The sequence below is a fragment of the Oryza glaberrima genome, chromosome 1 (assembly GCF_000147395.1).
Source record: "Oryza glaberrima chromosome 1, OglaRS2, whole genome shotgun sequence".
Classification (NCBI taxonomy): Eukaryota; Viridiplantae; Streptophyta; class Magnoliopsida; order Poales; family Poaceae; genus Oryza; species Oryza glaberrima.
Window position 1 is genome coordinate 13,603,383 of NC_068326.1, and position 12,444 is coordinate 13,615,826.

Genomic DNA, 12,444 nt, shown 5'->3' on the forward strand with positions numbered 1-12,444 from the left:
TGCATCAGTTGAGTTTGATCTTATAAGTCGTGATTAGAATCTCAGTCTTTAGCTTGCCTTTTGGTTGTCGATTAGAGTAGTATCGGGGTTTCTGCCGATCTTACCTGATTTAACTCCTTCATATATTATGTGCTTGACCGATATGTTAAATTTGCCCATTATGTTAAGATCTTGTCGTATTTACATATATTAAGCTTTTTGTTTGATATATTTTGCTTGCTTTAATATCTTAATATAAAGTAGTATCAGAGTATTAGCCGATACATGCTGGATCTATCTGATCGGCTATGCTGTGAATGCTTATAATCTCCTTGTTAATATATATTTCGATTTAAGAGATTTATACTGTCTTGGCATGGCGACCAATCTATCCCAATCACTTGATTTAAGTATATATCGACGGAAGCGATATATGCTATTAATATCTTCAGCCAATCAAATAGATTTAGTTCTTACTTACTTATTTATAATTGCCGATCGAATCAAATATGACATCGGCTCAAAGATAAATGATACGTCATCGGCGACTAGCCGATCGGCTATCATTTATGGATTTAACCATGGTTTATTTGTCTTTATTTCTTTTGATTGCAAGATCAAATCAACTGGCACGCTCACGAACCTAAAGGCAAGATTTTTGGACCTGCACTGAAGTTAAGCAGATCTTCCAGGCCACGTGTTTTCGCATCAACAAATACCTTGTGCTCTGGGACATGGTTGCCGGGATTTCTCTCGACCCCGGAAGTACGGACTCTATGATCTGGAAGTGGCGACTTCTAGGTGCGGTCTACCTACTCTATCCTTTCGGCCGGCAGAACATCCTGCCCGCTTGGCAAGATTATTTGGAAATCCCGTGCGCCAGCGAGATGCAAGTTCTTCATGTTCCTTGCCGTCCGCAATGCCTGTTTAACAGTCGATAAGCTGCAGCGCTGAGGTTGGAAGCTTGCACCAATTTGTCACTTTTTTGCTCCGAGGATGGAAAGTCCTGCCAACACATCTTCCAGGCTTGCCCCTTCTCGCAGCAGGTTTGGATGCAGGTCCAGGCTTGATTAAGCTTCTTGTGCTCGCCGCTGTCCTCAGATTTTGCCAGTTGGTGGCTCGCTACCGGCAGTCTGTTGCGAAGATCGACCGCAAGACGTTCGACGCTAAGGTCATCCTCGTTATATGGTTGATTTGGAAAGAGTGCAACGCACGGGTTTTCGAGGGAACAGCCTCGTCGGTCACACAACTGTGTGTGATCATGTGTGATGAATGGGAAACATGAAAATCAGCAGGGCTAGTTAGCTCGTTAAGTGTTGCCACAGCGCCAACTTTAGGGACATTATAGCCTTTGTAACTTGCTTAATGTTGTAAAGGTGGTGCTTTGACGCACTGCATTTGTGCCCCCTTCCGCCGGGGGGATATACATCGGTCGGCATTCTTCGCCACCCCGGCGAAAAAAGGAATATTGGAAAAGAAGACTAGAGTCCATGCCGGTATACAATTTAGAATCAATAAAAATTCTGAATTTAAAAAAAAAGAAAAGTAAAATTATCTTAGAATCCATATAGAAATACAATTAAGAAATAATAAAAATTCGGAATTGAAAAAGGAAATATTAGAAAAAGAGTATAGAGTCCATATAGGAATTTAAGAAGAAGAGTACAGAGTCTATATAGAAATACAACTAAGAAATAATAGAAATTCAGAATTAAAAAAGGAATATTAAAAGAAGAGTATATATATTAAAAAGGAATATTAGGAATTTAGAATTAACTAAAATTCGAAATAAATATAATAAAATTAAAAGTACAGTTTAAACTTTAAAGTCCATACAGAAATACAATTTACAAATAACTAAAATTCGAAATTAAAAAAATGGGAAGAAAAACCTAGAGTCCATATAGGAATACAATTTAGAAATAACTAAAATTTGATATTAAAAATAATCAATAACTATCACATATATACAATACTGTATGAATATTACACATCGGTAGTTTTGGTAAAGTTAGTACAAAATTTAAAATTATGTTGTCATTTTAATATATTTAATAATAAATTGAGAAAATATGTATGCTATTATAAGAGAGAAAATATAATGATGAGCGCAATCTGTGGGGGCCACCATGCTAGTTTTATTTAAAATAGGAACAAAATGATTCATCCAAATATTGTCAACATAATCGCAGATACAGATTCATGAATTTGTGGACTTAGAAATACCTAGCTCCTAAAAACCTTCGATAGTTGTGCCAAACAAGACTTTAGTAAGCTTTAAGAATGGGACACTCCCAGTAAGCAAAACTGTGCAAAATTCATACAGCACGAGTGCAATTATCAATCGTACCATTATTGCGCTGCTGTCCTGTGAACTTCTCTTATGGGCAGCAATTCCACAGCCACATGCTTATCTTGCACAAACAAATTTTCAAAAATTCATTAATCAATTCTACTGCTTTATGCATAAAAATTGTTTAAGCATCTCAATGTATCAAATGTTAACCAAAACTAAACTGAAGCGTTTAAATAAGCTTTTTTTGTTATTGCTGAAGAGTACATTAATTTAAGTGTTGCATTCATGGTAAGAACAAGAACAACTATACAGAGTTTTTGTATGTACGAAGTTGAGTACTCACATATGTCAACGTCATTTACCTAGACAAATTTGAAGAATTCAGCAGAAGAAAGATTATGTTCTTGGTTTTCCATAGTCCACATCATGGTCCACATTTGGAGGGAAAATGAAAATTGAGACAGTACCGAGTAGATATCTCCATATATTTGTACCTCTGAAGAGAACAATGCCCTGATACAAATTACTGATGCAAAAATAAGTTGTTTTCGCTCCCCATAGACATTATGAAATTCCTCTTGACTTGAATACAGAAAGGATTCAATCATGCACTACCTTTTGTACAGGGAGTATTTGAATGTTTATTTGGTAACGATGCCATGTTCTCGCAGCCGACAATGGAGACAGTTTCCAATGATGAGAAGGATCCTTCGTATGACTCCACTAGTTTCAGCTTTTCACAGAATCGAATATCTAGTTGCCCAAGTTTATTAAGTTTCCCTGACAGGACTTCAAGCTTAGGACACTCTGAAATAATTATAGTTCTCATGGATGAAGGAAGAGCAAGAACCTCTACCAAGCTTACACAATATGCTATTCTTAGGTATTCTAAGCATGGCAGGAGATATTTGCTTCTCCATGTTCCTTGATCTTCTACAGTTATAGATGCACTGAGATCACTGCTAGATTCTGATATAGCCATGCCATTATTACGCTCAACATATTTACTTTCGACTTTTATATCCTGCTTTCCCCTTATAGATCTAAGCTCAGGGCAACTCCAAATGTGTATTTCCTTCAGATATAGGGGAAAATTGAGAAGCACTACTAAGCTTTGACAACTTATCACTGTTAGAGACTCCATACAAGGTAAATGTGTATTTGTTGCCAAAGGTGCATCTGCAGAGGATACTAGGTTGCTATAAGATTCTGACCTCAAATCATCTTGGTTTTCAGCATACCAACTCTTATTTTTAGTGTCCTTTTGACCCCATATGAACTCGAGCTTACCACATCTCTCAATATATATTTCCCTTAGAGATGAAGGAAGGATGAGAACCTCAACCAATTTGGGACAATCTTTTATCTCTATACACTCCAAGCATGGGAGTAGCTGATTTTTTTCTAATGGTGCTTCTAGAACATCACCAGATTTAGTCAGATTATTGCAAGAATAAATTGTTAATCTTTTCAAGGATACCAAGCATTGGAGCTGTTTCAGTGGCCAATAGATGAGTTCGTTGCAGCAGTTGATTACTAAATCTTGCAAGTTCACAAAACATTCCCAATCCATACAGAAGAAGTAACATCCCCGTAGTTCCATAGTTGCATTAAAAGTTTTATGACTAAATTCTTCTGTACCACTGACCTGTTGTATTGCACATTGTACTTGTGAGGAAGAAGCTGCAATTGTTAATCTGACATCGGACAGTGTTGCCATATATCTTGCTATGGATAACCACATCAATGATTTATCTTCGGGAAATACTAATACTCTCAGCTTTGGTGCTTCAGGTAGAGTCGCCAACTCCGGGCACTCCATAATATTAGCATTCTCAAGTTGAGGAAATATTGGTTGATATCTTTCTTGTGTTCCCCATGCCTTCAAACTCTTCAGATTGTGCAACTTGAGGTTCTTTAAAGCTGGAAATGGGGAGTTCCCTTTATTATCTAAGAATTGAGAAGATTCACCAAATATTACTGTGTCTGGAAAGTTTTCCAATTTAGAGCAACTATCAATTGATAGATTCTCTAGAAGGGGAAACACTAGCTTTTGCCCAGGTCCTCCTTTTACTTCCCACCAACCATTCAAAATTTTTAGATCAACTAAAATAAGTTCCCTTAATTTAGGAAACGTTGAAGATGTCGAATTGTCAACACCCGAGCACAGGTATTGCAAACTTTGCAGCCCTTCCAAATGAAGAACTTCAAGAGATGGCAATTGCCACAATTGTGGAAGGCTCTCGCACATTGTGCAACTAACTAGTTGGAGCTTGATTAGATCTCGCATCATTGTGGGGTTTGTCACCCAAGTTGGAAAATTGGAACTTCTGTAGGAATCCACAGATAGAATTTTAAGCCTGTTGTTTGGAGTAAAAGCATCTAGTACCTTCTCATGTAAATCAATCACTTCATTACGATCATCCTTCCATCCAAAAGATAGCTGGGTTAGGTCTTTCTTTTCCCCATTGTTGCTCATGGATACATCTGCCTCTGTTACATTTTGTAGATGGCATAGCTGGAGTTGACCTTGGAGTTTGAGGTGCCTTAGTTCTCCAATGCTACTACAACCAGAATTATTGCCCACAACAAAATATGTTAGTGTCTGTAGGGATGTTAGATGCCCAAGGTTTGAAGGCATGGATTTTAAGGACATACATCCATCAGTATAGAGATGACGAAGGCCAATCATGTTTTTAATATCCTTAGGAAGGTGACCAAGAGATTTACAACCCGAAAGATTTAATGTTTGTAGATTATACAAAATGCATATTTCTTCAGGAAGTGACTTGATATGACAATTGCCAGAGAGATCAAGAAACCTGAGGTGCTTCAAGTGCTTCACTCTTATCTGAAGTCCACCCAAGTTATGGTAATAGAGGCGTAATGCTCGAAGAGAATAGCATTTTGATAAGTAATGTAATGATGAATTGCTAGTATTCATACTGCACAAAAGTGTTTGCATACCTTGACATCTCTGCTTTAGTGAAACATCCGAGAGGGTTTCTGGACGATCAGAGCACAAGAACAAATGACGAACAGTATTTGGCAAAAACTTAATGTAATTGTGACCCTCAGCTATAGTAAAACATTCTTTCCCAATAACAGAAACAGCAACGTCATGCATGAGATCATGGATGCTACATATAGTTCGGTAACTATGTCCACTTTCATCCTTGTGTAAAGGTACCTCCTTGACATCCTGAAAGAATGACCTTGAAGCAAGCTCATTGAAAATCTGCTTGCCTTTTGTTTCTGGTCGAATTGCTTCTTCAGATGGGATAAAATCATTTGCCATCCAGAGCAATATCAGCATTTCCACATCAATCACATAGTTTTTGGGAAAGATCGCACAAAAAGCAAAACATTGCTTCATGTATGATGGCAGATCGTCATAGCTGAGCTTCAGTATAGGTAAAATTCCATTCTCGTCATCACAGATGCTACTTTTGGTTAATACGGCCCTCCATTCTTCTACAGCTTTTCGTGTGCTTAACATTGAACCCAAGGCTTTTGCAGCTAAAGGGGACCCGTGACATCTGTCCATAATCTCCCAGCCAATTTGAACCAGCTCATCAGGTTTCTGCTCATCAAAACGAAATGCTCTTTTTTCAAAAATTGCAAGCAAATCCTCTTTTTCCATTCTTACCAATTGATGGGCTTTAGTTGTTCCCATTAGCTGAGCTACCCCTTGATCACGTGTTGTCATCAATATGGCACTCCCAACACCACCATATTGTTGAAGGCAATATTTTAGCTTCGCCCACTTATCGGCATCGCAATTCCATACATCATCCAAAATAAGGAGGTACCTCTTTCCACGGACTTCCTGCTGGAGCTTCTCTAGTGCATTTTCGCATTCTTTCTCAGTTGACATGCTGATCTTGTTAGCAATGCTTGTAACATCAAAATCATCCAAGACACACACCCACTTCCGTAGCTGGAAATGCTTTTGGATCTCAGGATCGTTGTAAATTATCTGAGCAAAAGTGGTCTTGCCCAAACCACCCATTCCAATGATTGGAAGGACCATGAGATTCCTGTTGCTGGCATCGGTAAGCAGCAAATTAACAATATGCTGCTTCTCTTCCTCTCTGCTGACAATATTCTCAGAGTCAATGATGATTGAATCTGTCTGTCTCCACTGCTTGGAGGTTGGCATTTGTGGTCTATACCTGAACCCAAAGGCATTCATATCAGCAACAAGGTCCTCAATAGAACTGACAATTTTACGCAGCTTCTTGCTCATCCTGTAACGGAACACTAGAGGATTGTTAGCAAGGACTATACTAGTGCTGAGATTTCCATGATTTCCCCTCCTCTTAGCTTCACGACGAAGGGCTTCATACTTGAACTCATCAAATATGTCATTAGCTTTGTAAGCAACAGCCTTGAGTGCTTTGAGCCAAGCACTTACCCCAGGACGGTGAGTTCCTTGCTCCTCAGCATCAATGATGACATCCAATATGGCCGGCAGTTTGCGCTCCAGAATTGTGAGCTGCTCCTCCATACCATCCAGCTCTTGGTACTGTTGCAACAGGTAATTGGAGACCTGCCGATTAACCAAGGCGATGAGAGGCCCAAGCAGCATGCTCGTAGCCATGGATGACAATTAATGTTGTGAAGCAACAGACCAGCAAAGCTGTGCTGAACAATTGAATCAATCAAACCTCTTAAAAGCTTAGAGTTATCCATTGGCTTGTTGGCAGCCTTACCTAACACTTCTATTGAGGACAAAAAAAAAAATCCTTCCCTTAAAAACAAGTCTATTGACTTTGACTTCACTGCATGCTTTTGGATATTTTGTGTCACATAGGGACCCTCACAGCAAGGCTGTGGAATGTCTCATCATAAGGTGCAATTATTGGTTGCACAGTTGCACTATTGTTGCTTGATGTTGTGAGCTTATGCCTGTAGGCCTGCTCTGTCCATAATCCAGCTCTGGGTTTTCTCTGCAGAAACTAAACAAGTATGTGAGACAATAATTGAGTTCTTTTGTTTTACTTATATATACAATGTAATAGAAAAGTAAGTATCTAGCTAATGACCAAACTATGCCTGATTGGAAGATTTTGGGAGGTAAACTCCCTCCTTTGACATGCACTGTAGTACACACATTGGGACTGGTGGTAAACTCCCTCCTTTGACATGCACTGTACTACACACACTGGGACTGGGTCACCTTTTCGCAAATATCTTACGCTCATGCAGACTGGTACATAGCACACACCGTACAGTTGAAAACTCCATTTGATATTTACGATATGTGGCGAATGTGTTCTTGCCCCTACTTCCCCACACCATTGTGATTTTCCCCCTGTTTTTTAGGGTTTGTGATTTTGCCATTGTTTTTTAATCAAAGCTTCGATTTGACCCAGGGTTGTTAACTCGTGTTGACAGTGTTAAGTCTGTGGTAAAACAACATGTATAGCCTTCATTATTGTTGCATACTTGCCCCTATTTTTGTACATATGTTGCATCCCCCCCTATTTTGATATCAAAGTACATTGACATGAAACTTGCCCAATTTCAACCTGATTTTCACAGAATTCAATTTTGACATGAATTTTAACAATTTTAAGAAATTCGACAAATATGAAAAAAAATTGGCAGAATTCTACATAATTTCAATAAAATTTGACACAAATGATAAACCAACTACATGTCAGCCCCTTGTCTTGATATCTGTGGTGAGGATACAATTTCTCAACAATCACCACACAAGCGCACTGGATTTTAATGGAACTTTCACCTTCGAGATCGGTTTAAAGGAGAAAGAGACATCACTCATTTTCATAGCCACATAAAAAGGTGAACTGAAAATGGCTTCTACTGAAGCTACATTACCGTTCGACACAAGCGAGCTACTCTGTCCTCTGTCGACACAAGCTAGCTAGTTAGTTTCCCACTTTCCCTGCTATATATTGAGCGGTCTTTACGCCACTGTGGTCAGATACTGTAATTACTATACTAGTAGTAATTGGTGTTGCTCTAAAAGAAGATGGCCGGCGGCATCGATTCAGTTTGCCATTAACAATCAAGTTCTACCTACAGAAAACGCGAAATGAGGCTATAATTAGCTTACAGAAAACTTGCCGCTTGCTGCTCTCGATCCTCGCCGGCCAGCCTAGCCAGCCGCCGCCCAGCCACGGGCGCCGGCTGTTGCTCGCCGCCGCAGCCTGCTACCTTGCCCCACGCCCGGCCGCCATGTTCTATGATTAGGTTGGGATTTGGGAATGAGGATCGGGTGGCCATCAGGGGGTATAAAGGTCAATTCAGAATTATTTTATTTAGGTGGTGTTTGGATCCATGGACTTAACTTTAGTCCATGTATTTTATTTAGATACTAATTTAGAGTATTAAATATAGACTACTTATAAAACTAATTACATAAATGAAAGCTAATTTGTGATATAAATTTTTTAAGTCTAATTAATACATAATTAGAGAATGTTTACTGTAGCATCACATAGGCTAATCATGGATTAATTAGGCTCAATAGATTCATCTCGCGAATTAGTCCAAGATTATGGATGGGTTTTATTAATAGTCTACGTTTAATATTTATAATTAGTGTCCAAACATTCGATGTGATAGGGAATTAAAAGTTTTAGTCACATCTAAACACGATCTTAGTGCTAGCAAAAAAGCCCATGCTTTTGCAACTGATTTTCATAGAAATAAAAGAAAAGAAAGTTCAAATTATAGCGTAGTACTCTACTATAAGGGATTTTGACTTTTTGTTCGCATTGTTTGACTATTCATCTTATTAAAAAAATAGAATTATTATTTATTTTATTTGTAACTTACTTTATTATCTAAAGTACTTTAAGCACAACTTTTTGTTTTTTATATTTGCTCAAATTTTTTGAATAAGACGAGTGGTCAAACAGTGTAACCAAAAAGTCAAAATCCCTTTATATTATAGGACGGAGGGACTAGTTTACTGAATGTTTACTGTGAGCTCTGAATCACTGTAAATCACTGCCTGATTCTTACTTCCAGTTTAGTGAGCTGAGCCAGAGAATCTACGATGCTTGTTTGTTTGAGTTTTGAACCCACCATTTACATACTGAAGTAGTTTGTGTTGATTCTATTACAGATCAAAGCACCTGAAAGATTAGCATCAAGAGAGTAGAACCACCTTTTTGGTTGTGGGGACAGAAGAAACAAGATGTGCCCAGGAGAACTAGTGCGGGAGAGAGGAGAGCGGAGAAGTACCTATCTGTCTGTCCCGATAGTAGGCTTATATAGTACGCGAGAGGGAGAGGAATCAATCGATCCATTACTGGAGTAACAACGGAATCAATCTGATAATCAAATCGGGATTGATTCATTCATCTGTTACCAATAATCAAATCGGGATTGATTCGTTCATCCGTTACAAGAGTAACAACGCTTATTCAATTTGATTCAATTCCCGTCTGTTGCAATACATAACGAGAGAATCAATCTGATAATCAAATCGGGATCGATTCATTCATCCGTTACCGACAATCAAATTGGGATTGATTCGTTCATCCGTTACTATAGGAGTAACAACGCTGATTCAATTCGATTCAATCCCAGTCAATTGCAAAACATAACGAGAGAATCAATCTGATAATCAAATCGGGATTGATTCATTCATCCGTTACCAATAATCAAATCGGGATTGATTTGTTCATCCGTTACAGGAGTAACAACACTGATTCAATTCGATTCAATTCCTGTCTGCCTTGCCCTCGTCCTGGCCGGACTAGCCCGCGCGCGTGTGGCAGTCCCACCACCACCTCAACCGCTCAACAGATGCTATCCAATCCCAGCGTATTTAAGTTGAGATCCCTCCACATTGATTTCCAAGGTGGCATATGGAATTTATTAGGAATAAATTGAGTCTAGCCCATTTATTCTAACAATCCCCACCAAAATTCAGAGCTCACAAGAAATGTTCTCAATTCTGAACATATTGGTTATACAAGTGTTTCGGTGAAGACTGTTAAATTGAGATTCTACGTAGAAAAGGAGCTACTCTTGACCACAATTGAACAATGGACTAAGCATTGAATTGTCAGTCTTGTGTAGACAGGCTTTACTCAATTCCTTAACTGATACTAGGCTGTTGTTTGCATCTCCTCTCTTTAGAGCGTATAAGTCATACTCCATGCATTTTCATGAGTATATAGAGATTGTGACTAGCAGTCAAACTCACATAGGTGTGTCTCTTCTAAGATGTTCTTAGGACAACATCTCTACTTTAAGAAAGCCACTCAAATCACATTAAGGTATGCACCATCCTACCATATAGGAAAAGGAGAGAAATACATCAAAGAGATGGACCTATTTCAGGGTCTCTCCTCTCGGTTGTTGGTATTTCTTAACGATGTTATTAGAAATATAATTCTCAGCAATATCGTAGAAATACTATATACTATGGTTACAGATCATATCCACAAAGCGCACGAATAAACCATTGTAGCATTTCACCCGGAATTATTCCAAGGTATCGTATTTATTTAATCTCGAGGGAAGATTTATAAGAGAGAACTATGATAATAATTTATATATTACTTGTAATAATCAGAGTCTGAGCAGGGGTTAATTTAATTCATGGGTAGAGTGACACAAAGCAGAAGAACTAAACACTCTCATAAATACTAATGCTGGGCTAAGTGGAGAAAGAATAAGAAAAGAATTCATTCCTATACCTCTATTAGACACACAACTTTAGTCTATACTTTTCTAGTATACAATCATGTAGCCGATACCCCCTTTATAATGCTCTCCTGGTGTTTCGAGAAACCACCCCCGGTTGCCGAGTTCCTTAAGACAATCAGTCATGGCCATCCAACTGGGGCTAAATACGGAGGAGTACCCTCCTCAAGAAAGTAACTTAGGATTATATACTAACATGGAGGAATACCCGTACTGAGCTGTTACCATCAGCGGCCCGCCTCTACTGTCCTGCAGCATATAACCCCAAATAATGATATTCAATAACCTAAGCACTACGCTTAAATTACTAAATACTACTCTACAATCGTCGTCACGACTTAGAGCAATCATTAACATGATCACTATACCCACACCAATGCATATCGCAGGTAGGCTAGCTACATAATTATAACAAGATAAATATATCGTAAATTCGGTACTCGAATGATTAGAATGGAGTAAAGTACCACAATTGTATAAAGAAGGATATTCTATAAATCGTACAAGTCTTACAAAAGAAGGAAAAACTACTAGAGTCATACCCGAATTCTTCCGAAGACTCCGAGAACTAAGAAAACTATTCTACTCCTACTCCACTAGCTCTAGAATACTAACTAAACTTGAGAGAGAGCTTTGATCTTCTTGCTTGAGTATGTGTTGGAGAGAGTGAGGAGAGCTCCTTAAATAGGCTGAGTATGACGGTTGGTAAGGTCGGAAATGCCCTCCAACTGTCATTAGGATTGCATCACAGCTGTCCCTGCCAAACCCTAGATCTAGCGGCGCTCAGGGCGTTCGGTCGAACCACAGGCTAGCCCAATCGGCCCAAATTTCTGACAGGCCAATCCCTCGTTGGCTCCTCACTACAGAAGTGTAAATTTTGGGCTTTTTTATTTGTTTTAACTTTGTGGTTTCAGCCTGTCGCGTCCTAAAACACCCTAAAATTTTCCTACCCTTTTAATTGGTTCTTGAGAAATTGTAAAAGTCGAATTAGCCTCAACCATTAAAAGGCATCAAGATTCAACCCGAAAAGGTGTGTGGGAATTTTTGTTGAGTTCCTCGTGCCTTCAAATGCGTAACCAATTTTTACTTGAATTTTCAGAGCACCGGAAATATTCTTAATGCCACAATAACCCTTATCAGCTTCTCTTAAGAAAAAGAGAATCAATTTAAATCCCCTCTTTTCCCTTGGGCCACATTCGGCCCTGTCCAGCCGCCTCCCCCCTCCTTCCCCCACCTGGGCCGCCGCCTGGCCCATCTCCCGCGTTTTCTGGCCTGGCTCGGGCCGAGCCGAGCCGGCGCCCCACCTCCACCGCTGATGGGTGGGCCCCACCTATCAGCGCCTCCTCCTCCTTCTAGGGCCCCACCCGGCGCGCTCGCCAGCCGCCTCCCCCTCCTCGTTGGAGTGAGGGGAAAAGCCGACTTGAGGGGCTGTTTGGATGCTATACTAAGATTGCCACCATTCACCGAAACTCCTA

At 39.4% G+C, this 12,444-nt stretch overlaps 1 protein-coding gene across 8 annotated transcripts; it reads right to left on the minus strand.

Annotated features, from left to right (window-relative positions):
- Positions 1–1,989: 1,989 nt before the first annotated feature.
- Positions 1,990–8,486, minus strand: LOC127771059 (putative disease resistance protein RGA4). Of its 8 annotated transcripts, none has more exons than XM_052296883.1 (4): positions 8,361–8,486; positions 2,891–7,227; positions 2,638–2,801; positions 1,990–2,393 (listed from the first exon to the last, which is right to left on the minus strand). In XM_052296883.1, the coding sequence occupies exons 2-3, from the start codon at positions 6,876–6,878 to the stop codon at positions 2,638–2,640; spliced, it is 4,152 nt and encodes a 1,383-aa protein (XP_052152843.1). In that variant the 5' UTR covers positions 6,879–7,227; positions 8,361–8,486; the 3' UTR covers positions 1,990–2,393. The 8 variants fall into 8 exon arrangements, with proteins under 8 accessions (XP_052152843.1, XP_052152881.1, XP_052152867.1 ...); XM_052296921.1 differs by having other exon boundaries at positions 1,990–2,388; positions 2,638–2,788; positions 2,891–7,236; XM_052296907.1 differs by having other exon boundaries at positions 2,638–2,788; positions 2,891–7,236.
- Positions 8,487–12,444: the final 3,958 nt, after the last annotated feature.